Consider the following 27,348-nt stretch of genomic DNA (forward strand, 5'->3'; position numbering starts at 1 on the left):
ATGTTTGGTCTTTAGAGCAGGGTTCCCAAATTATCTAATCCTTCGCCACCCAGGTACTAATGTACTCTAAGTTTACAAGTTATCATAAAAAGTGTCTCCTGGTGGCCTTGCTGGACGACCAGACATCATCTCTCTCCAATTTATTTATGGACTACGCATTTGAATCTTACCGTGGCTTGACTGTTTGTGAACATCTCCAGGTGGTGAAAATCATCACTTGGTATTAGACCACAATCCTGCATTGGAGGCCTGAAGATGCTTGAAAAAGTTCCCTATTTAATCTTGAGACCAAATATGGACTAGATTATCTAGCCCTTAGTCTACCAAGAGTATTAAAACCGCTATAAATGTATATTTCGTAATTAAAATGACAACAAAAAAGTTGAGAAACTGAAATAAAGATTTATGTAAAAAAATAAAATAAATCTATTATATATAATAGATTTTACAGTTTTTCCCAAGTTTCCTGGGGGAAAAATCCTGCAATCACCACAAGAGACCGGCTAGCTCATCTCTTACGAGTTACTTCCCCGAAGGGAAAATGTTGCGGCTGTATAACGTAGAAGGTCAGCCAAAAGGAATATGTGGCATCATCCTTCGCCTGTGTTATAGAAGTGTTCTCATTTTTTTTTCTTTCTTCTTTTTTTCTTTTTCCCATTTTTTTTTCTCAGTCTCTTTTATCTTGTTATTTATCGGTAAAGTTACTGGAAGTTCAAACATGAAAGTTATTTTGAAGTCGTTAAAAGTTCAATATCGCTTGCTGAAAATATCAGCTCTGTTACTTCAAGTCTAATTATAATCCCGTTTATAGAAATTTTCATGACATCGTTAAAATATTTGCTGCCGATATGAAACGTTTGACCTAGTATTTTTCATTTCTAGTAAACTGGTGCAGCAGTTTATAGAGAGTCTGTTTCTTCGTCGGCAATTGTAGACTACTGCTTCCATGGAAACGCTGTAACAGTACAAATATCGACTTCCAATTAGATGTCTTGGCGCTGTAATTCGAGACTAACTAAAGTATGCAGCTCCCCCCCCCCTCCCCCCCCCCATACACACACGTTCATTTTTCACATTCACAATCACGTACCGCAAGTGAGAACTCTAAGCAAACGACATTTAAAAATGCTGTATCGATAATTTTTTTTTTTTAAACAAATGAAATTTTCCGCTGCGAATGGAAACTAAATTTTTCGAAATTTAAACACTAAAGTAAGCTACCACTAATCAACAAGTTTTGAAACCTAAAATATTCAGGAATGATAATGATGAAATATTTCATCATTATCTATAAATAACTATAAATATAATCAGGAAATTACAAAATAAAAAACCTATAGCCTATAGATTAAATTTCTATGTTGAAACTAGGACTGAAATGGAGTGACAAATTTTAATAACGTCCTCATATACCAAATTTTGTAATAATCTGATTAGCCAGAGTAAGTAATTTTATTACGATAAACACTACACTCAAAAATAAGGGACGTGGTTTTGAGAAAACTGGAAAGATGGGTTCGCTAGATGTCACTAATATAAAAAATGAGCTAACAGTATTGATTTCAGCCAACAAATTTGCAATTTTAATAAGACTGCAATACATTATATAATATATAATAAAATAAAAAGTAGTCAATAAAAGTTTATTATTAGAAAATTAACAAATTTACTCACCCACCTGTCAAAAAAAATTTTTTTTTTTATTTTGGTACACCAGCTTCCAATTCTATCAAGGAAAAAAAATTTTCTTTGATACCCCTGTAGAAGTTCAAAATTAATATATAAGATAAAGCGATAATTTTATTTGTTTATTACTAGACATATTTCATCAAATTTATTTTAACATTTTCATTTTGAAAAAGGTGCTTAAAATCAATAAAATAAATACGTGAGTTGAATCGACTATAACCAAGCGTTTTTCACTTATATTACAAAATACTTTGATGCAACCTTTTGCTTATTGTCATGTTTGAAAAATAAAATATAACAAAAAATGAGTGATAATAAAAAAAAAATTAAGAAAGAAAGAAGATCTGATATCAAGACGGGCAGTTGTATAGATGTAATATAATGTTCCATAAAATCAACTAAAGGCAAGTTTCCAAGACAAGCAAACATGATATAAATAATGTTACTACTGTGTCATCATGTTCATAGGTTTGTTCTAGAACAGTTGAATTACATGTAGTATCAGAGACTGTAAAATTATTTAAGAACGAAGTAAGAGGGAAAAGGCAAGCAGCAATGACAATCATTACTTAATTTAGTAGTGAAATTTATTAAACATTACATTTCTTGGGAAAAATAACAAATATAATAACTGTGCTTATATAAGGCCTGTGTAGCCATGTGGAAGTGACGGTTGCATCAATAGCGCTAAGCAGGCGAAGAAATCAGTTCTGAATTTAATCTAAGTTGCTGATTAGAGGAACTATTTCTAACCCTTTCTTTGACTGGTTTTTCTCGAGTTAGTCGATTCTCTGACACGAACAAATGAGTTTTTTGTTCCATAAACTCAAGAAAGTCGACCTTAGAATCCACACTATTTCGTACAATAAATATATTGTGCTAGGGACCACGCAATGACAGAACACTTGCAAGCCATCTCTTCACCGGATGCCTCTTATAATTAATTAGTAATAGGCTTGGGACAGCCATCTTTGATTGGTTACCGGAGAGTAACACGCCTTCTCATTCTCCAAAAGTTAGATAGGGCTATAACGGCCTCGCCTTCTTCTTATACTGGAATAAAAGGTGTTAGCGGATTTAAAAAAAAAAAAAAAAAAATATATATATATATATATATATATATATATATATATATATATATATATATAATAAATAAAAAAATCAGCTAACGCCTTTTATTCCTTTATATGGAGTAGATCTTTTAACCCTATCTAGCTTTTGGAGACTGAGTGGACAGTTCATTCTTCGCTGGTAGCCAATCAGAGATAGCTGGTCATGACTATCACTAATTATAAGCAGCAACCGATGAAGAGACGGGATAACAAGTGCTGCCATCTGTTGCTACATAACCCTAACAGAATATGTTACTGTCTGAAATAATGTGGGTTCTATTGTCGATTTTATTGAGTTTACAGGACGAAAAACCCGCTTGCCATGTGCGAGATGAGATCGAGAGCAGAGTAATCTGTTGTTATTCTGGATGATTAATTGTGTTATTTTAAATACTGGAAAAAGATAGAATCTCTGTCGGCCAGTTAGAACTCGTTGCTGGACATAAAGCAGGTTTCTACAAACTTCGGCAATATGTTTTTCATCCCGCATACAGACAAATTGGCCCTTCAGAACACACAGAATTAACAGACAAAAAATACTAGCTGTGGTGGTGGGCAGCAGATGGCGTTGATGTAGGTGATTGGTAGTAGAGGTTCTGTGTTAGTGGTGGAGACAGAGTTGTACAGTGGGTGTCCTCCCGCGATGAGTCTTCGGACTCCTTGGAGGTGTCACGAATAATAATAATAATTTCATACAGCATTTTATGGCCTAAAATGGATAATCACAAAGGTAATGAAGGTCATATTTACAGCTTTGCTTGTTTCCAAGACTCAAAAAATTTTTGATTGGCAGAAATTTGATGAAACAAGTCATTAAACTGAATTCAGCTAAGGTTTATATATGTGTGTGTGTGTGTGTGTGTGTGTGTGTGTGTGTGTGTGTGTGTGTGTGTGTGTGTGTGTGTGTGTGTGTGTGTGTGTGTGTGTGTGTGTGTGTGTGTGTGTGTGTGTAGAAAGTATTTTACCTTGGGTGTAATAAATGTTAAAGATACCAAGCTATTTTAAACCTGGTTTTACTCCATTTCCCAAGTAAGCAAACAGACAAGTAAGTGAAGTTTGCGCCTGCGTCTGGGTGAGTGCAAGTCAAGTAGTGCAAGTCAAGGCACGAGTTGCCTTGACTTGCACTACGTGTGGAGTCACCCAGACTTGCAATACTTGCAGACGCAAACTTCACTTACTTGTCTGTTTGCTTACTTGGGAAATGGAGTAAAACCAGGTTTAAAATAGCTTGGTATCTTTAACATATATATATATATACACTCGGGTCTCTTTTTATGCGTATCTTTTTTATGTGGATTTGAAGTTATGCACCGCATAACTTCAAAACTTATGTACAGTTATACATAATGAACAGCGTGTTGCAGCACATTCTGGAGTAACGTGTAAGCAGTGAGTGTCCGTGTTTGCATGTGAGTAAGTGTCTATCTTTTCATTATCGTAAGTCTAAATTTTGCTAATTTTTATTTTAAAGATTTAATTTGGCCCAATTGAGGAAAAAATCACCAAATAAAAGCAATTTCTTTGGAAATGAGAATTGCAATTCTAGATCCCTTAGCAAAAGGAGAGGGATCTACGGCGATTGGTAAACATTTTAATTTAGGCGAACCTACTATAAGAGCAATTAAAAAGAATGAAGTCGTAATGAGAAAATCTGTCGTTTCTGGCACAAAACTAAGTGCCAAATTATCATCGTACTCAAGAGATGCTTTATTAGAAAACACGGAACGAGCGCTCGTAATTTGGATTGAAGAATTAACTCAAAGAAGAATTCCTATAAGTGGTTATTTAATTAAACAAAAAGCTCTTTGGTTTTATGAACAGATGAAGCAATTGAAGCCATCTACTTCCGCTTCTCAGGCTGATAAAAAATTTTCGGCTAGCAAAGGATAGCTAACCGGGTTTTTAAAAAGGAATGCACTTCATAACGTGAAGATTACAGGCGAGGTTGCAGCAGCAGATGAAGAAGCAGCCAAAAATTTTCAAGAGAAGTTAGCCAAAATTATTGAAGATGGTGGATATTGTCTGATCAAGTGTTTAACTCTGACAAAAAACAGGATTGTTTTGGAAGAACATGCCTAGTCGAACTTACATAGGCAAAGTATGAGAAAAAAGCAATTGGGTTTAAAGCAAGCGAAGTTCAAGTAACGTTGTTACTTTGTAGCAGTGCATCAGGAGATCGAATGTTGAAACCCAGCCTAGTAAATCGATCTCTAAGACCACGTGCTCTAAAAGGCAAAGATCTAAAACAGCTGCCGGTACATTGGATGGCTAATGCAAAGGCCTGGGTAACAACTACTGTATTTACTGAATGGTTCAATAATTGGTTTTGTACCAGATTTGGAAACAAACATGAAGCAAAAAGCTCTCGATTTTAAAGTTTTATTAATTGTTGACAATGCACCAAGTCATCCGCATTTAGAACATCCATATGTGCAGGTAGTTTTTTTTCCACCCAATATAACAAGCATTATTCAGCCATTAGATCAAGGCATAATTGCTACTTTCAAAAAATATTACGTTAAGCATATGTTTCAATTTATATTGGATGAACTAAAAAATGAGTCATTAACAGTAACTGACGTTTGAAAAAAAAATTATATTTTGGACTGCTTAAATCATGTTGCATCTGCTATCGCTGAAATAAGACCACAAACTTTAAATGCTTGCTGGAAAACAGTTTGGCCTGGACGTGTTGCAAACAGTGCAACCATTCAAACATCTACATTACCAGCTGAAATCATTACTTTAGTACATGAAATTGGTAGAGAAGGTTTTGATACATTTAGCCAGAATGATGTAGACAATGCCTTAAGTGACGATGATATTATTGGATATCGATTAACTTTAGATATCATTGAAGATCCAGAAAACGATAGTGAAGCGGAAGAAAAACCTGTCCCCCTCACTGTAAATATAATTTGAAAAGGTCTTGAACTGTGCAATAAATTGGAAAATCATTTTCTTGTTTTTGACACGAATTCTGAGCGAGCCTTTAAATTCCAATGTGAGCTGACGAATTGTTTGTCTGGATATCGCGAGCCGTATAAAAAAATTAGTAAAATCATCATCGTAAAGTTTAATCACTGATTACATTGTCAGAAGAAAAAAATCAGCCCAGAAAACGAGGGTGAAGCTAATTCTGTTTGTGAAGAACCATTGCCTTTACCATACAGATCTGATGCGCTGACTATCTCTTCTGATGATGAAAGTGATTTTGCACCAATTCGCAAACGTTGCCGAATATTTTCCAATAGCGACGATAATTTTGATGAAAAAATGTAAAAAGAATTAAATGAATAAAGCTTTAAAACAAATTTAGTCATTCTTATTTTTCTGAATTTTTATAAACTTTTTTATGCGATTTTAGGTCTATTTTAATTCATTGCTTCGGTTTTAGAAAATTATGGAACGTATCCCTAATTTTTCAACGTAAGTTTGGTCTTTTTTTTGTGCGATTTTTTATATGCGGTTTTCTGTGGAACGTACCTACCGCATAAAAAGAGACCCGGCTGTATATATATTATATATATGATTCCCACACACAAAAGGCTTCAAAACATAACAAATGAATGTCATACGTAGGCTGGGATCAAGAGCAGAATAATCTCTTGTTAGCAGTAGCACACTCAGGATATAATCTTGGGGGAGGGGGGTGAGTTGAGTGAACGATTTGGGAATACACACTACGCATCGCATACGACCTATGACTGAGCATCCTCAATGATCGCTAATTCATAAGTAGTATAGAAATAGAAGACATGACACAACATAAATAAAAAAATGAATTTTAATTAGGAAAAGATTTTTGGAAAATTTTCTAGTGTTTTTTCCCTTTGGGGTGCAGGGCTCCTAGCCTAGCCAACCAGTGCTCCCCCCCCCCTCTGGGTGCGCCACTGGTTGTTAGTCTTCTCAAAGAACTGGAGGTTATAGTCCTTGGGGAATGCTTCAGGAGAAAAGCTGCTCCAAAGTACTGAGGTAGATGGAATAAAAGAAAACTCGGAAGAGCAGGTTCTGTAAGTCAGCAATTTAAATGACAAAAAGATTTAGGACAGGTGTTCTTTTGTTCATGTGCTTATACAGTATGTTTAGCAGAAATGCGAAGCATAATGGATGCTAGTTCTGCTGAACAGAGCTCAATGAAATATCTGTAGAAAAGACGCCACGAGAAAACTAACCATGTATGAGATAGTGGCTTAACAGAGTTTGTGAGAAAGGGTCATCAATCAACCAGAGAGCTTTTCTGACCCGCACCAAGAATTTTTAGAGAGGTCTTAAGTTCACCATCTCCAAGTATTAGATATGGAAATAGACAATATATTAAACAAAGCTGATATGGTAGGAAGTTAACTGAATAGATTTATATGGAATAAGAGAGAAATTAGTCAAAACACTAAATTAGCTGTCTACAAGATAGTGTTCAAACCGATTTTAATTTATGGATCTGAAAGAGCTATTGGTTAGCAATAGCACAGTTCATCAAAGACTAGAGACCACGAATATGAGGTGAGAAAAATTACTTAACTGAAGGGGTGACATTAAAAACAGAATCATATTAAAAATAAAGATATCAGGAAGGAACTTTACATCGTCAGCATTAAAGAATGCACGAGCACAGCTATTTTCAGGTGGTATGGTCACCTAAACAGAACGAGAAAGGAAAGGTTAGCAACCGATTTTTTTTTTTTTTTTTTGTTTGCTTGTGAGAATCGTGGGGGTGTTGCAACTTTCGAAATATACATACACACTGTAAGTACAGTGTATACGTGTTTGGATAAAATATCAAAATTATGGTAAAAATTTAAAAAAAAAGTAAACATGAAAAAATATTGTTTATTATCAATAAAATTATACAGTTGGTATAATTTAAAATTACTTAAAAATTACTGTCGCAGAACTTATTTATTGAGGTTGCATTTCTGAGGTCATAATTGTCAATAACCCCAATAATGTTCTAAAATAAATAACTATAACAAATATTATGTCTTTAATTGTAATGTTCAAATATTTAAAGAGACGGAGTAAACACGATAAGCACTACAAACACTCTACTACTGGCACAAATTGCATATAAACAACAGTCGAACTGCGCGACGGACAGTGCCGCATTAAGCTAATAGCTCGCATCTCACTATGAGATGCGAGATGCATATGCTTGCGCGCGTAACAATTATGACACTGTGGTAAACACAGTGCCCTCCTAAGTGCTACAAAATGGATTTTTATTATTTTTTATACAAAATAAGAGAATTGTATAGGATTGTTGACGATAATATTAAATATTACAAGCAAATATAAATAAATTAATAAATATATTTATATAGAGAAAAATTGGAGTGTGCTGCAGTTCCGTAATGCCTATGCACGAGCCGCCCCTGTTTATGACTATTTGGTGTAATGTGGTAGTTTTCGTTTTTAAATATTAAGCCAGTCTTAGACTTCAATTACTTGGTGAAGGATTCTGTTTTTCTTCTTTGTCTTTTCATCAAGGATTAAGCATTTGTTTGTCCCAACTTCACTGATCTTTACCTCTTGCAGCTGATCTTACCTCCTCTCTCTCACTTTCTTTTTCTTTAGTCTATATTTATTCACCTCTTTTGGTAGCCGATATCTCTGGGTCCTATAGAAGTGCTATTTCCATTTCTTTCTGTATTCCTTGATATTTTTATTTAAGCTGTATATGCATATCCATCTTCTAATGTCGTCATTGTTTACGTGATTTAATTTTGTGCATCCTCTAATAGTTCTCGAAAATCTCCTTTCTGCTGCCTGTATTTTGTTTTGATCTTTCCATTTTTCAGAGTCCATATTTCTGAACCATATAATAGAATATTTTATAAAATTTAACTTGAATTCTCTCGTCTTGTTTTATTTAATTCAGTGTCTTTTTAATTGTTCCACAAATTTTCTGAAATCTGCCTTTCATCTATATCTTTTCGTATATAACTTATTTTAATAAATTATTATACACCCTAAATAAATAAACTGTGCCACCTGTTCCATTATTTTATCTTCTATGACTATTTTTGAGCTAATATGATCTCAACTATGCCGTGATTTTTAAATTGGTCTTATTTTATTTAATTCATAAACTGATTTTTAAAGGTACTTTTCGTTATCTTGTAATATAATCTGCTTATCTACATACACGTACATCGTTATATTGATAGCAGTTCTTCTGGTTAACTGGATACCTTGTTTTATTGTTGCTTTCCATATTTTTATAATTTGATCAATATGTGTATTTAATAGAATTGGAGACAAACTACATCCCTGTCTTATACCTTGATTAATTTCAGTCTCTTCTGTTAATTTATTACCTAACTGTAACTTTATTATTGTATCTTTATGCATAGCTTGTATTAGATGATGGATAACCTTATTTTTCACTATACTCAGAATTTTTCTTCGTGTAATTTATCAAAAGCTTTCTCATAATCTCATTCTGCTTTTTCTTTGTTATAATTTTATTTTCATAATCTAAAACTTAGTTATATAAAAATATTTTGAATTAAAAAAAAAGGCGTAGTTACTTCTGACTGGCACGAATAATTGGTTTATATTTTAAACAATAACAAAAAAAAAAATGTCGATAAATTCTATCCTTCCATCATTGCCAGGGAACGGAGTTTAAATTGGCTTTTTTTTATCATCCTGTGCGAGAACCTCAACCTGCTTATTTAAGGTTTCCAACAAATGAGACGGTTGTTCGACCTGAATTTCAGTCTTCAAAACAATTACATTACCTAGCATTGCAACTTATACTTTTGTTTGTTTTTAATAACGGTTTGAAAGGACAAAAGATGTTTCTGGCTGTTTGGAGAGAGTAGAACAATATAATACTTTATTTAATCACGTGTTCTGACTATGATGTTATTGTTGATGGTTCATTGCATCCATAAAATGTTTAAGCAAATATCAGCGATGCCTAAAAATGTGAGCCTCGTAACTGTTTTTCAAAATGACATTAGCTGTCAGTACTTTACAATATGAGCCAGCTGTACTGAGCACTTAAGGTTCCTCCCTGCTTAACGTGAGTAATCCTATTAGTGAAACCAAAACAAAAGTAAGCCGATACAGGTACTTGATACTCTAAGTAGGCATCATTATCGATAGTTTAAGGATAAAATGCAGAAATATTCTACAAATTTTAACTCCCAAAATAGTAACTTTTAACTTAAATATTCTTAAAATATTTAAGATACTTAAATTTTCAATTAGGATACTGTTTTATTTTTTTTTTCCGAATCTTGCACTGTTGGCAAAGAAACTTTGCCTTTGTATTCTGTAATTCAAAGAATTTGAAGATGATGAAACAGTTTCTTTCTCGCAAAAAATAAAATAATAATAATAAATAAATAAAAGTCTTTGTTTTCGCTCTGTTAGTTAGAAACAAGGACTCATATCCTGTTCTGTTTATATATATTACTATCCATGCATGAAATATTTCAATGACTAAACGCTCATTCACCCTTTGCATTTCGTAATGATAACATATGACTTGGAAACATTTCCAAAAGAGTCTGTTCTCTCGCTGGAGGCTGGAATAGTAAATTTCAAAACGCATTCCTTCCCTCTCCCAAACAGGTACCTTCGTCTCTAAAAAAAAAAAAAAGAGAAAAGAAAGAAAGAAAGTGTAGGAACTTTTTTTTTCTTTCTTCCAGGTTGAATGAGATAAGGACGAGCAAAATAGTTTTTTTAAGTACATAAAAGTGTTTATTATTCAATTTTTACAGTTATGTTAAAAATGTCTTTTATTACTCACACAAAGCGTCATAATAAGTAGCTCGTTAATGTGGAAAGAGAGAGTGAGAACTCCCATACCACGAAACCCTGCAGTGTGTGTGGAGAGAGAGAGAGAGAGAGAGAGAGAGAGAGAGAGAGTCTAGTGGCAGGGAGGGAGGGAGGGAGGACAATGAAAATGGTCATGGAAAGAAAACTCGTTGTGGAAGCTACAAATATTTGTGGGAGAAGTTAGAGATCGAGAAATATATTTTAGGGACAACACCGAGAAGGGTGTAATGATAGAAGTCTTAAGTAGTAACTAGCAGGACCCTGAAGAACAATGAAGTGATGGTATAACGGGCTGATTTGAGCGATAAATGAATAATCATGTGCTGAAATTTGGTCATTTTAATGTTTTTGAGGGGGGGGGGGATGAGGGAACGCTGTCTAGAAGAAGAGTCACTGACGAATGAAGAAAATAAAATCAGAAACATGGAATGTTAGCTGCGAGAACGAGACAGGACAAGATGTGATAAAATCGACAAGAAAAATTGTCTTGTGATCCTCATGGAGCTGTTTGAGAACAGAATTTCTTTTTTTTTAATGTGGTTCACGCCCACATTAAAAAAAAGAAAGAAAAGTTATTAGTAAATCTGCAGTACATTTGTACCGTGGGTGAGATAAGGATTTTTTTTTTCATTTTTATCATTTTATATATTTCTAATTTCTTTTTTTATAGTCCGAAAACCCGTGTTAGAACAGGGGTTTTTCAAGACACCTCCGGGCATCTAATAAATAAAACAATAAATCAGACAATATTATTACATGCTTTAGAACAGTGATTCCCAAACAATGAGGTGTATCTCCCTTGGGGAGGTGTGAGGAACCTTTTAGTTGTACATTGTTACAGTAAATCCACCTTTCCCAAAATACCAGTTTCAAGTAAGTAACATGGTGATGGGGAAGGCACAAACATTGCTTTCGCTTACGACCAGCTTGTCGAAGTTGTATACCTACAAATGAAATAAATTTGGATTTGATGGATGATGCTGATAAGAAGGATGATCTCATCGAACTACAGAGCAAATCTTTGCTAAGGCAAAATTTCGGTACTCAAAATCTTGATGAGTTCTAGTTTGGCAAGTAATGCTCTTTTAGCCTTAATCCCAATTGCTACAACCTATCTATGCGAATCTGGGTTTACAACATTAGTCAGTGTGATTGAAAACAAAGTTTAGAAATCAATTGGATGCCATACATGATATTCGCTTGGCCCTTTCAGAGACCGTTCTTCAAAACAGCAACATCCACCTCATTAAAGCGGTTATGAAGAATTATATAATTAGTTTATAATTGTTAGGATAAATAATTATTTTTGTTTCATTTGAACATTTTTATTTCTTATATCTTTATCTTTATATCTTTATTAAAAAAATGAAATTCATTGTATTGTTTTCATTATTCATTTGTGTTCATTTTAGTGTTTGAATTTTTAGGGAAAGTGTGTACATTAAGATCACACCAAAGAGAGATGTGATGGCAAAAAGTTTGGGAACCTCTGCTCTAGAATATTGAAATTATTAAGACTGATTAACCTAATCAGACAATAATTGTTGCTGTCTAATCAAAGTTGCACTTTGTCGCCTTAATTTCTTATCTGTAGTCCAACAAGTACCACATGGCAGATATATAACAACTACGCCTTGGATTTCTCAAATGCACTATATAGTATATTATTATTTGTCATAAATCTTTTCACGACTCTTTCCTCTAGGAGTTCAAACACTTAACCACACAGGAAAGCAGAAACTGTACATAAAACATGTACGTTGATGACATTTACTCAACATTTTTATTAGCTTCATACAGTGATAAATACATTAAAATTGTGTTTACTACCGAGTTTCCTCACTCATTCCCTGTGTGATCAACGATAAACAACTGTGATCACTTTGGATACTTGCATCCCAGGAGCGAAAACAAACACGTATCAATGAGTGCACAGTACAGAAATGTGGGAACGTTGATAACCTATACCCTTCGCATCTAAAACTTGTCTTCTTCATTTCTTTTTATGTAGCAGATATAATGTCTATTCGTAAATGATTATTTACTAATTATTCATAAGTGTTTCATGGTATATCATTCAGAGGAAGAAGGTCAATATTTCTTCTATGAAAAACTAGAATAAGTACGTATATAACCAAGAACCAAAACATACCGAGGATTACAATGCAGAGATAGGAAGGAGAAAGAAATCTCTAGAATCAACAACAGAGGAAAAACAGTCTTCTTCCAGTTTCAGTAATAACGAATAGCTGATGCTCGTCTATTGATAATATTCGAAATCAAATTGATCATTTTATTGTTAAATAATAATCTATTCGTCATTTCACACCGGTTAGAAGTTATTTTTAATTCATTTTTTAGCGATCCACATTTTCAAACCTCGCTTTGTTGTATTTTTAAATGTTACATAACTCGATGTCTGTAAAACTGACTATGCAAATCGTCTTGTAACACTTTTATTTTAAACTAAGAGAATCGACCTAACGCTTGCCACGCAGCCCAGTCTCCGGGTTTTGATAAATCAGACATTCAACTCTTCCGTGATTGATTGATTTCTGAGAGGGGAAGGTGCATACGTCATGACTCTATTCGATTGGACTTCAAAGAGGGGGGGGGGGGTCTAATTAAGTAGAAAGTGGAAGAATTTCACGATTTATGTATGATTTTCAATCAAAAACTCATTGTAATTTATAATGAGTTTCTTCGGTTCCGCGAAAACTTTATGGGTGCCCCCAGAGGTATACAGATATTTATAACTTGTAATAGATGTAGTTTCTGGGGGAGCGGGGGGATTCAATGAATGATGAAAATACACATTTTTATTAATTTAGCTTATTTCTAGAACAGTTATGTTACTTTATTATATGTAATATTATGTATCATATGTTTTCTTGATTAAAATATTTTGCATAACCGATCATTGTCATAATTTGTTTTCCGATAACTTATGAAAATTTTCAAAGGGATTCGGCGAAAAAGAAATATTTTTATACAGGGTTCCTCAGTCTCAAAAAAAAAAAAATAAATAAATAAAAAAGCTTAAGAAACACTGGTTTGCACAGTGGAACCGCTTCATCTCATTCCAAAAGAAGTTTTTTTTTTCTTTCCCATCCACTGAGATTATTATTAAGTTATTATGGCAGTAGCTATTTTGAAGTGTTAACAAGAATGTATTGATCAGCCATGTTCAAGTACAAAGGATAATGGACCATTATTTGTTATTATTGTGCAACACACTTATATCATTTTTTTTTCGTCATTGCGCACACTATCCATTAAACATTTAAGAGTAATTAAAACAATGTTTATCAAATGAAAACGTCTTTTTATTTGACAAACCTTGATTGAAATGTCCATATATCTCAAGCTAAAAGGTATTGTTCAGTGTCTTAAACATTGATCGCCTTGCTATAGGACACCTTGTTAAATGCAAAACACAGTCTTGCCTTATTTCACCCCAAAAAAGACCGTACTTCATCTGACCCCCCCCCCTCACCCTTGGACTAATTTACACCTCTAGATTCTGCTGCCATAAGGACATCACATTAATAAATATATAGTTATCTAATTAATAGCAATAATAGTTTCATCTGCATCTTGGAATATTGTTCTCTCATATTGAGTGCTGCAGCAAACAAACCCCTCTAAAAATGTTTGATACGGTCCAGAGGAGAGCGATTTGGTTTAACTCGTGATCCTTCTCTTACAAACGTATTGTTTCCTTTCTGTGTCTCTTCTACAGGTATTTTCCATAGATACGACCCTCCACCCCCCCGGTACTATTCTGCCGAAATGGTTGACAACATCCCACCTTTCCCTAAATAAATTTTCGTGTGATGATACCGCGTTCCCCCTTTTTACGCGAGTTCACGGTACCATCTAGTCCCTCCAAATTTTATCCGGGCTCCGGAACCGGCATAGGCTGACGAATCAGACCTAAGGCTTGGTCAGTATTCCTGACTGTAATCCGTGTGTGTGTCCTCGGACCGGTTTGCCTGCTTGCGGGATGAAAAACACCAGATAAACTGGCAGAAAAAACCCTGCTGTCCACGCCCAAGACCGGCTAACTTGGCTATGGCTGAGGAAGATCCTTAAGCTCCTCACGTCGTTGACGGGAATCGAACCCAGGACACTCCTTCTCCAAGCATATGGTTGCGAGGCGCAAAGCCACTAGGCTAACCGCGCGGACCCACCTTTCCCTCAAAACCCATAAACACAGGAGTAGCTACTGGTCAACATCCATTCACTCTCTAGCTCCAAACATACCAAACCAACTTTTTGTCCTCTTTCATACTTTACCCCCCCCCTCTCTCTCTCCATATATATATATATATATATATATATATATATACATGTAGAAAGTATTTTACCTTGGGTATAATAAATGTTAAAGATACCAAGTTATTTTAAACCTGGTTTTACTCCATTTCCCAAGTAAGCAAACAGACAAATAAGTTTGCGCCTGCAAGTGTTGCAAGTCTAGCTGACCCTGAACGTAGTGCAAGACCAACGCAACTCATGATAAAAGTAGAATAAGCTCTGATCACTAATCTTACATATATATATGAAAGAATGATCATTTACTCGGTTAACATACATATTTTTTTTAAAGAATTGAATGACTAAAACCGAGTTTAAGTAAAAAGGTTTTAATATTAAAACACTACTAGTTTCGGCTTGTAACAGCCTTCATCAGGTGTCAACAGTTTCTTCAACAGCTTTCATTATAAAAGAAAGAAAAAAGAAAAAACACAAAAACACTGAAGCTTAAATAAACTATGAACAACATAGAGAGTCTCTATACATAATTGACATTAAAACGTTGTGGTTGTATTTAAAGCTGTTCTTTCGTTTGTTGTATTGTTGGGAAAGTGCGTGCTAGTAGCATCTCGTGAACGCCAGTACATGATTATAGTTGAATGACTATCTGGGAGGTTGTAGCTCAAGTTATTATTTAGATGAACAGAATTGAAGATGATTTCCCTAGATTCCACGATTTTTCTCTCTAGTTCATCATTGAAATGGAAGATGTTAGTAGATTTTTCCCAGCAGATTGTGTGACTGGCTTTCATCATTACGATTAGAAAAATATCAGAACTTTGTTCACTCCACTTCCAAAAATCCGTTTCTTAATAAGCCACCCAAAATCTTGTCATCATCATCTTAAATACCCTGGTGTATATAAAATATTGTGTGATTGTGATATTCCTTATTTTGGGCAGACAGACAAATCTGTCGAATTGCGTATGGAAGAACACATGAGGGACATTACTTACAAGAGACAGCGAGCCAGTGCATTATCAAGTCACATCCTTTTCTCGGCTAATCCTAATGATGAAAGCCAAAGTCACACAGTCTGCTGGGGAAAAAAATCTACTAAAAAATCTTCCGTTGCAATGATGAACTAGAGAGAAAAATCGTGGAATCTGGGGAAATCATCTTCAATCCTGTTCATCTAAATAATAATTTGAGCTACAACCCCCCAGATAGTCATTCAGCTGTAATCATGTACTGGCGTTCACGGGATGCTACTACCACGCACTTTTCCAACAATACAACAAGCGAAAGAACAGCTTTAAATACAACCACAACGTTTTAATGTCAATTATGTATAGAGACTCTATGTCAGGGGTTCCCAACCCTATGCCCGCGGGCACCATGGCGCTCGTCGACCGATTTGTGTGTGCCCGCCGCTGTTCAACCGTGTGCCGTATAGTTTGAAATAATCACGCAACAATTCAAGGCATGCTCTATGACGCATGCGTTAATGACACATGACGAGTATTAAACGCATACAATGTAAAGTAGATGCGCATTCGAAGTTGTTCATTCCAGTTTAAGAACTCCAATATCATATTCTCTTAATTATGAAGCACTGGCCAATGAAATGCAATGCCAAAGATCACACTAACTTACATATATATATTTAAATGTTTATATAATGTAAACTTTTAAGTAATAAAACATTTGATTATAATGTAAACTTTGTATGCATTCATTTAACAAACGAATTCAAAAAATTTGCTTGAAAAAATAGATGGTGTGGTGCCCGTCGCCCTATCGATATTTTAGAATGTGCTCTAGGAAATAAAAAAGGTTGGGAACCCCTGCTCTGTGTTGTTCATAGTTTATTTAACCTTTAGTGTTTTTTCTTTTTTCTTTTTCTTTCTTTTATAATGTCACCTGATGAAGGCTGTTACAAGCCGAAACTAGTCGTGTTTTAATATTAAAACCTTTTTACTTAAATCTCGGTTTTAGTCATTCAATTTTTTTTTTTTTTTAATATATATATATATAGGTTTCAGAGAACAATTTTCAGAGATGCGCAGTTGAAAATCAGGATTTCGGAGAGAAAATGCCTGTTCCAGAGATCGAATAGCATGGGAGATAGCTGATGAAAGACTCAGAAAAAGTTTTCACGTGGCAACTAAAATCGAAGCTGTAACTGTTTGTTCCCGATGCCTGTAAAATTACGATAGCGACGAATATAAGAAACGTTGCTATAAGGCCAAACAGTTCAGAATATACACACATATTTTTTATTATTTAAGAGAAACTTCAGAATATCATTTGTGAGATCGGTAGTTAACACAGTAAAGAAGTGTTTAGTCGACAGCACATTTTATTATTAGTGAATAAATTTAAACAAGTTTGCTGTACAGTATATTTTCAATTTTGAATCTGGCTGCTGTAAACAGAAAATTATTATTTTCTGTTTACAACAGCAGCAGAGTTGTTTATGGTCAAAACTTATTTATGTATTGGTTATTTATTTAGGATGTGTAGCCTCATGGTAACTTCCATGCCATTATGCTGACAGAAGACCTTTATATGAGTTCGATTCTAGTCGCTAACTAAGCTTTTTCTGAAGAAAACTTTTTCAGGTAGTCCACCGAACTCATAAATACTGATCTTGGAATTAATGCTATTTCGCACAGTAATTCCAGTTAGAATTAGGAACAGTTGTCTGCTATATTCTCATAAGTCGTAAGTCAACACATCATCAGTTGAAATTAGCTAGCGATGACAACGAATTTGACAGATTTCCACTGATTACCGAAGCTTATGAAAAATGCGTTAGCGGATATTTTCACAATTTATTTATTATTAGTTACTTCTGATTTTTCTTTCTCTTTTTTTTTTTTTTTTTTTTTTTTGTGAAACAGTACAAGATAATCACTTAATTCTCACTCTTGAGTCATCAAAATTTACCCAGAAGAAAACTGGGAAGAATATTTACAAATAATATTTAAGTGCACGCTTTAAATTCATGCTGATTACATTTTCTTCCTTACATGGCTGTAAAAACGCCATTTAAAAAAAAAAAAAAAAAAAAAGGCAGTGAAAAACTAACAAAATATTGCCTAAGCGTGGCTATTCTTGCTCTATTTCTAGAAACATGTAGAAATCATGCGGCATTGCAGTACAAATACAGATGTGTTCATTTATGATATGGTGTTGCATCACGTTCTTATACTTGATATACAATGGCACATGCGTTTGGAAGATCGTAATAACCTCGAACTGCCGTACGTGTTACGAACTGCATTTTTCGTTGTAACTGTGACGAAACTGATACCGTTGGTCATTCTTATAAATTATGTTGTAGTGACATAAAAGAAGGAAAAAAAAAAGGCTTGACTAACGCACTTCGTGTTTGTTGCTAAAGAGCTCAGGAAAGCTTTGTTTCTAGTTGCAATAAACGCAGTACAAGAACTGTAGAATATAGATGTAGAATTATAAAATAAAATACTAACTACTGCTATTACTACTAATAATGATACATCTTATTAGTTTAAAACCGTGGTAAATTATATCAATGAAATAAAAAATACACAGGCTATTTAAGCCTTCAATAAGTAAGCTTATGGATAGTGTTAACATTGGGAGATGAAAAGCATGTTTCACCTAAAGACATTCATGAACATCCATACCATAACAGAATTCCAACCCCTAAGGCTGAGGTTTAATATTCAGCCAAGCGGACCAGCAAAGTAACTTCGAAAAAAAATTATAAACGAAAAAAAGATCGGAGTGCCCTGGTTGGCTGAATATTAATTCAGCTAAGCATTGTGCTCTAATCTCATTGTTAGCAGGGACTTTCATAAACCACATAAATCATATCGTTTATGAAAGTCTTTCGGTGGTAGACAAGTATTTCGCCGCCTAGTATAAGGCAACTATCCTGCTTCTTAAAGGCCTTAAATAGCTTGGAAAAGTATGATGTTTGGTCTCTTAAAGCAGTGCTTCCCAAACATCTGGATGTCAGGGCCCCCTTTGGAAAAATTAAAATATTTCACGGTCCCCCCCTAGAAAAAAATCATAATATAGACATATATTATTATAATATTTGTTGTGTTTATATTCAATACAAAACATACACAGCGAATATTGCAAAAATCAAATGCAAATATTACATTTTTAGCATCTTACATACACATTTGACACGGCACATTATCTCATATTTTTATATAAATAGATATATTGTTATTGTACATTTGCAATACAAGCACATGAAATGTAAAACGATTAGTAATAAAGAAAGAATTAAAAACATAAAAGGTGTTTAATAACAATTTAGTGTGATGGATGTGTTTCAATACTGCTACACCAATATCAGTTGAAATATTTGAAACTGCAATTCTTAGATTTCTGCTTTGAAATGAAACTTATATGAATAAGCATATATTTACTAATATTCATTAAGCGCCGAAATACGCAGGAAGCAAAATTTGTGAACCCGCGCCAATGTGTGATTTTTTCCATTAAAATATAAAAAAATAATAAAAAAGAAATAATAAATAATAAAAATTAAATATGCTTCTTTTAAGATAAAAAAAATCTACTTAGTTTTAAAATATTTTAAATTTGCTTTCACTATTTCACTGCCCCCCCCCCCTCAACAAAACCTACGGCTCCCAAGGGGGCCGCAGGTTTTGTTGAGGGGACCATTTCTTCAAAGAGTCAAAGACCTTGAAGATTAGATTGTCTGACTAGATATGTTCGCCTATGTTTGAGATCTCCATTATATATATTTTTAAGTGATTTCCAATCTTGTCCTTAAGGATGTGAAGAGTTAGTGTATTCATTCTTTCTCATAAATATCTGTGAATCCTTAGTCCATAGGAACTTGTAGTTTTTCTCTGTTTTTGTCTTCCTTGCTTGGTATAAAGGATTTTTGAAGTATGGAGTCCAGTGTTCCGTTATATAGATTGGTGTTGGGAGATTCTTGTCAGTTAGGATCGTTGTTGTCGGCCTTGTTTTCTTGCTTGCTGCAAGAATGGTGTTTCTCAGACTTCTGTTGGTAAAACGAGCGATGATTGGTGACGGCCTCTCTTTGTTTTTGTGTGGGCCTCGGTTAATAGAGGTGATGTCTGTGGTTGCGATTTGAATCCCAATTTTGCTGCCGATCAGTTGCAATATGTTGCTTAAGTCTTCCGTATTTTCCTTTGTTATTCCCTCAATTTGAAGTTGTTTTTTTCTTTCTTTTTGTAGCATGTGTTTTATTTGACACTTGAGTGTGTTGACCTCTTTCTGCAGTTCTTCATTTTCGCGCTTGAGTGTTTCTTGTGTTTCAATCACTACCGTTAATTTTGTCTTTATTTCTCGCACGGTTCCTAACATTTCTTCAGAGGTCACGTTATTGAACGTTATGTAACGTTCATACTCCTCAAATTTTTTGTTGATTTGTTCCATGTGTGTATTTAGCAAGTCCTTCACCGTGAGTTTAAATGAATCAAAGTTATCTGTAATTTTAGGATCAGGAAGCGGTTTACCTTGATGTGCGTCATTACTTTTCTTTGGTGTCTGTTCTTTATTCTTCGTTTTCTCACGGCATTGTAGACATCGCCATTCGGTCCGTTTCGCGGCTCCTTTTGCTTTCCTCGTGCTTTCTGCAGTCCCTGAACAGTGGAAACGTTGTTTTTTGCCACATCCAGAACAATGCGGCCCGCCCCCTTCGTCGCTTAATGGCTTATTGTACTTGTTACAGCTCATTGTGCATGACCTTCGCTGTCTCGGTGACCTTTTGATAATAATAATAATAATAATAATAATAATAATGCCATTAATTTGTTCATTTTATGCATTGTCTAGATGGGCCTGCTTTGTGAGATGAAAAATCCGAGTTCACTCGAGGAAAAGTCTTATATAAGAAAACTTTCCCTAGTATTTCCAGTCGAAGAAATGGGAACATGGAAGAGCAAAAGCTGCACCCAACGGCCATGACCGGAGACCAAAAGTCTCGAATGTAATTTAAACAGAAGGCGAGTTATTATATTTGACTATTTCAGTTTTGGACTATGCGAGCTGCTCTTTGGGCTGAGTGTGAAGCAGAAATTTTGGTCTCAAGCTGTTGAAAATGTTTCTGTTATTCTGTGAGAGCAGGTGTCAGACGAAGAAAATAGAAGTTGTGGAGATCATTACCAGTGGCGGCTCGTGGAGGTACTGCAACTTTAAGTTGCAGCACCCCCACGTATACACTGTAAGTTACACTGTAAGTACAGTGTATATGTGTCTGGATAAAATATCAAAATTATGGTAAAAATTTAAAAAAAATTAAACATGAAAAAATATTGTTTATTATCGATAAAATTATACAGTTTGGTATAATTCAAATTACTTAAAAATAAAATCCATTATCATAACCCCAATAATGGTCTAAAATAAAATCTATAACAAATGTTGTCTTTCATTGTAATGTCCAAATATTTAAAGAGACGGAGTAAACACGATAAGCACTACGAACACTCTACCACTGGCGCAAACTGCATGTAAACAACAGTGGAACTGCGCGACGGACAGTGCAGCATTACGCTAATAGCTCGCATCTCACTATGACGTGCATATGCTTGTGCGCGTAGGAATATGACACTGTGGTCAAACACAGTGCTGCTAGCGTCCTTCGCCCTCCTAAGTGCTACAGGATAGATGTTTATTATTTTTTATACAAAATAAGAGAATGTATAGGATTGTTGACGATAATATTAAATATTGCAAGCAAATATAAATAAATTAATAAATATATTTATATATATCGAGAAAAATTGAGGGTGCTGCAGTTTCGTAGTGCCTGTGCACGAGCCTTCCCTTATCATTGCATTTACAAGCATTGTAATGAAAGGACACAAAACTGATAATCGCTGAGTGAAGGGTGTTCCATGTTAAAGGTAACTTGAACGACGCTATAATCAAAAGGTGTGGGGGGTGGATTAAAAATTTAGCATTCTCTAACATGGCATGTCAGACTTAATAATGCACATGAAATGCCCTGGTGACAGAAGGCACTGAGTAAGGTATAGTGAGATTGAGAAGACTGTAGTTGAGATTGCCAGCACTGAATATCCATTAGAAATAACAGGTCTCATTTAGATGTCTTATTGGTGGTGATACATATAATTTATATTGTTATTAATGTCCACGAACGTTAGCGAAGTCGTTATGGAACCATTTTTTGCAAGTGTTATTGGTGTTTTTGTGGGATTTGGACTAGTTTTCTAGTTTTATTTTATTTTATTTTTATTGTTTTGGAAGGGTTTTTTTTTTTTTTTGTGTGATCGGCATTAAAGCTATATTCGATTATACTGTTTTTTCATTGTTGGTGGGGATGAGAGGTAAATAAAGGGTAAGAGCATGCAACGGGATGTGAAAAAGTTCTGAACATACCATGGTAATGATGCTAACACAGACAGAAGGAACCCATGCACGGTCCCAACAAGTTTCTTCTACATATCAAAATACTTGCACCAGACGCTATCCGACAGAATAAGTGACAGCAGGATTATTTACCAGGTTGGTAGGGAAACCTCCTGATTCGTAATTGTCAGGTTCAGGTCTTGTGCACTACAGGCTGGCTGATAATATCTATTAGCCAGTCAGTGGGGCAGTTTTACTGTTGTTTCCCTTGATTTGAACGAAATTCACCATCAGAGACAGTTTTATTGGCAAAATATAATGTATAATCGGAAGCACAAGTTCACGGAATATTGACATCAGAAAATAAATAGAATCCGCAATAGTACCGCCTTCGGATCCTCTTATATAATGACCACTTCCTAGCGATCATCTGGAAGGGATACTAATCACAATAAAATTTTCTCTTCGCAAATATCTATACAGATCTTTTTAAAATTTTGTTATCTAACCTCGTTATACCTTACGGATATTTATTTATTGCAATGATTAATAACTCTTTCACTACAAGTATATTTTCCAAATACTACTCCATAACTAAGCTTTGTTAGTTTAAAAGAATATTCTCTATACCGCGAATTTAAAAACCTAAAAATATTCTTATAATTCAGTTTACGTAATCCTTTAACATCTTTAATAAACCTCAGTCAAGATACTTACCATGTAAGCCTTTTCTCATACGACTAAACTCTCGTTAACAGTTTTTAATCAGGCCATCCACCCTGTATATTTTCTCGAATACATCAATATATTTTCTTGTTAGGGACTTCAGCAACCTGAATTACACACCTGAATCTACGGCCTAATTTACTTAATTTAATATAATAATTCTGAATTATTATTATTATTATTATTACATAGCACCACCAGGGAGTTCAAAGACTCGTCGAGGGAAGGCACTTATCATCACAAATATACTGTATAATCTGCGTTAAAATAAATGTAATTTAATAATGCACGAATAAACATATTATACTGTATTTGTAAATACGATAACAGCGAATCAAAAACTAGTGCGTGTGGATTTCAAGATAGAGGCAGTCGGCCAAACTCATAAACATTCTAAATGAATACTGACCAGAATTTTATTCAAATATATATTTGTGTTTTATTTATCAAGTTCCTAGAAATCAATAAAATAATTGCATTTGCAGTTATATCTGCTTTGCAACATCTTATTTTCTTTAGAAAATTTCACATTTCGCTCTGCAATTATTTCTATGCCATTTCACTTTCCAATATTTCAAGTTTATTCTTCATCAAATGAAAGGTCTATAGAGATTTTGCATACGAAATAAAGGACTTTATATTTAAAATTATTGAATCAAAGTTCCAGTTCTCGGTGACATATCCTATTTAAATCTGCCTGAGCAGCGGTGTAACTACCATGCTACCCAACCAATCCTGCACTGCAGGAGTTCAAAATCTTGAAATGCTAAGAATCTACGCACAATTTAAAGAGGTTCATCTAAAACTTTCTACAGGGCTCACTGAAAACTTGTTGCTATGATCTGAAGTATACATATTGGTGGCTGAATGAGAAACTTTTATTTAATACCGTGATTGCATATAAGCATGCGATTGCTAATGCCGATATTCTCTTCAATTCCTTGCCCATAGGGTGAGATATGGGTCGGGAACTGCCTTCATTAAATGTTTCGGCAATTGTTGCACACTGGAAGTTCCGATTGTCAGTACAAGCCTTCTCAGACCACGGTGATCTCGTTTCTGACAGGAATGTACTTACGACCACAGTTATGTCTCTCAGACAAGCAATGTAATTTATTTTTCCACTGATTGAACATCCAGAATATCTTACCTTTTGAGAAACTAGTCAGTTCTGCTGTTTTCTAAATTGCAGGCTCCAGCCAAACGGGTACCCACAATAAGCCGTTTATCGAACTCGAAAGATCTTTTATTTTTCCTGTTGTGGGCAACGCTATTGATAATTACTGACCAGCAGCATTCGTATATAGTTGCTTAGAACACGTGGTGACGCACGTGACCAAATATTTCGCATATGCGCTGCTTAAGTGATGTTTGTATACACCTGCACAAAGGTTTCTAATTCAATGGCTGGTATATATGATTACCTTCTTGCCTATGAATTATGAATTATTTTTTGATAACCCATTTCAGGGCCTCTTCGTTATGGGCCCTGTGCCTGTTCACTCGCCTAGTTACGGCACTGTTGATCCATATCGTTGATGAGTATATCAAGAACAATGACCAAATTGATCCTTGTGGTACTCTACTCGTTTGAAGAACCGAAGTGAAAATAACTCCTCACCCCCCCCCATCGCAATTTGTATATGAAATGAATATGTATATTCTTAATAAAATATAAGTGCTTGTTGGAATAATGTCCTGCATGCACTTTCTTTTTGTAATAATATCTAAATGCCATTAAAGTTGCTAAAGACAATTTTTCATTTATTAAGAACAACCCATAACGTCCTAACATTTTTCTTGTAAAGACCCAAGTTGGAATCCCTTATGGGAAGCGAGAAACCTATATATTAGATTTTCTAGCGAAGGTGATTAACTGGTCTAATACGAATACTGCAATGTTTCCTCTCTGGCAAAATACACAAAGTTTGTCAGAATCTTAACTGAATCAGCCATAATTACAGACAATATTAGTGACTTTCATTAAGCTATGTTACCTATAGCTAATAATTTTATCGAGACATAGGTCTCAGGCTTTCAGGAATAACATATTCCATTATTTTCCTATGATTAATGTAGATTCATGTGTTCGAAGTTTCCAATTTCATCTTTCGAAATCCTTTATGAATTCAAATTTGCACTTTTCCAATCAGCCAGCTGAACCTCGTATAAATATAATGAAGTTTTCATTATTAAATATAGCTCCTTGAAAAATCTTCTACCTCCTCCTCTTTTCTCGAATCTAGGCCAGGTAGCTTATTTCTGTTCCAGCATTTTATCTGTCTGCTTTTTTCTATCCTTTGGTTTGTAGTTCATATTTACCTGGAAATTCTATCATATGTCGGTCATTCTCGATGCTCTTTCCATTTCGTTGTGTATTTTTCTATCTTTTCCATTATTAGGGTTTGGTTTAGTTTTTTCAGTCTTCATTTCTCGTTTTACCTAATCGTGTCTAACCAGTTGCTCTGCAGAATCACTGCAGTAGACATTTCATTTCTACTGCAGTGATTTTTTTTACCACTTTCTCTTATTGTGCATGCTTCATTGTCATATAATAATGTTGGTTTGAAAAAACATCATACATTCTTAATCTGTTTTTTTTTTCCTTTTTTTTGTGACTACTGCTGGCCTTAATGCTTTATTATTCCATTTACTTTAGCCAATTTGTTATTTTTTTTAGAATTGTCTAAATCTTCATTATAACTTAATTTATAGCCAAATAATTAAAATTATTGATTCGATTATTTTATTGCCAATTACTATATTACTTCTGCCTGCCATAGTTTTAGTTTCGTCTTGAGAGACTGACATATTATATTGTTTTATTATTATTATTATTATTACAGCTTTCCATGGAGTCAAAAGGCTCATCGTGGCTGGTCCCGCTCTCACATGTACAGCTCATCATCCACCTTGACTTAAACACATTCACTGTCTCCACACTCACCACGCTCTTGGGCAATGTATTCCAATCACTCACCATTCTTAATGAAAAAAAAACATCTCCTCATCCCCTCCTTATACAGTTTCCAGGGATGATATATTGTTCTCTCTCAGTCTTCCCCATTCTATGTCAAACCCCTTCCACATTGATCTGGTAATAACCCCTTTAGCAATTTATGTTTCTATCATATCCCTCCCTTCCTCCTCCTCCTCGTCATATCCGCCAGTTTCTGCAAAATTGAATTTTCTCAATCTGTCTTCATGCTCAACATTCCAGAGACGAGAAACCACCTGAGTTAATTGTCTTCTCGGGACCTCTTCCAATAATTCTTCATCTTTTTGAAAACGAGGGGACCGAATTATATACCACTCTTTTGTATATTGTCCTCAGATGTTCAAAATATCACTTGGTCATCTGAAAAGAGTAAGGTATCAAACATAAAATTATTTTCTATCTGGATTCCTTTTGCTGGTTAACCTCCATTCTTTGATTATTTCATTCACATATTCTCCAAATAATACTGTCTAAGTCCCTCTGATGCTTCAAATGTTTTGATAGTACTGTTCTCGCCTCTTTTTATGTTTATTAATGTTTTCTCATATCTATAGAAATTTTAATATCTATATTAAATTTAAATAGGTAAGTGATTTTTAGAATATCAAGAGTTTATCTTGTGAAAAGTTTTTTTCAATATAATATATGAATGCTACCTGCGTTTCTAAGTTATTATTATTACATATGGGCACCTCCACGTGGTCCATAGATTTATTGCGGCGGTCCATTACATCAATACTAAAACCAATACCTCTCATATTTTGCTTTGAATTCATTCACAGGCTTAGCACTCACAAATAATTCTGACTATCCATTTCCATCAATCACTGCTCTCCGACCAAAAAATAGTCTTTGCGCCCTTACTAACCATACTGTTGCTTAATTTCCATTTGACACCTAGTTTTCCTCACATCATTCATGTACTGAAATATTTCCTCCACATCATCTTATGAAATTCCCTAAATAATTTATGTCTCTATAATACCCTTCCATTATCCGCCTATTAACCAGTCTCTGTAACCCACAAATATTCAATATCTCCTCATATGGAGCATCACACGGAACCTGCTGCCATATTGACCACTCGCCTCTGAATCCGTTGCACCTCTTTCACACCTCCAAGAAACCAAGAGGACTAGATCTCTGTGAAATAATCTAGATGAGGTCTTATCAAAGCCTTATAAAGAGGAATAATAACCTTCTTATCTAATCTCATTTGCTAATTCCACTTTTGCAATATGCCCTATGAACTTCAATTCGCCATTCACCAACACTCTGGCTTCATCATTTTCCTAATTAATATAAGATTATATATATATACATATATATATAAAATATATATATAGATGGATATTACAGTTGCAATAGTTCCAGTGTTATACGATTTATTAAAAAGTA

The 27,348-nt window shown here is 34.5% G+C and overlaps 1 protein-coding gene across 3 annotated transcripts in view; it reads right to left on the reverse strand.

Moving 5' to 3' along the window:
* LOC150100913 (protein NDRG3-like) overlaps nucleotides 1–23,149 on the reverse strand; it is a 398,002-nt gene extending 374,853 nt beyond the window's left edge. Inside the window, exons 1-2 of one of the 3 annotated variants that reach the window (XM_090401073.1) lie at nucleotides 22,944–23,143; nucleotides 1,679–1,758 (exon numbers count right to left, since the gene is read on the reverse strand). In XM_090401073.1, the coding sequence (XP_090257199.1) occupies nucleotides 1,679–1,758; nucleotides 22,944–22,946 (83 nt within the window). In that variant the 5' untranslated portion in view covers nucleotides 22,947–23,143. Of the gene's footprint in view, nucleotides 1–1,674; nucleotides 1,759–22,943 lie in introns of those variants that run through there. The other 2 variants (XM_090401077.1, XM_090401076.1) reach the window with 2 other exon arrangements.
* Between the last annotated feature and the right edge of the window lie 4,199 nt (nucleotides 23,150–27,348).

The sequence above is a fragment of the Typopeltis vanoorti genome, chromosome 12, assembly GCF_054136105.1.
Source record: "Typopeltis vanoorti isolate ZY-2024b chromosome 12, IOZ_Tvanoo_1.0, whole genome shotgun sequence".
In the NCBI taxonomy this organism is placed as follows: domain Eukaryota; kingdom Metazoa; phylum Arthropoda; class Arachnida; order Uropygi; family Thelyphonidae; genus Typopeltis; species Typopeltis vanoorti.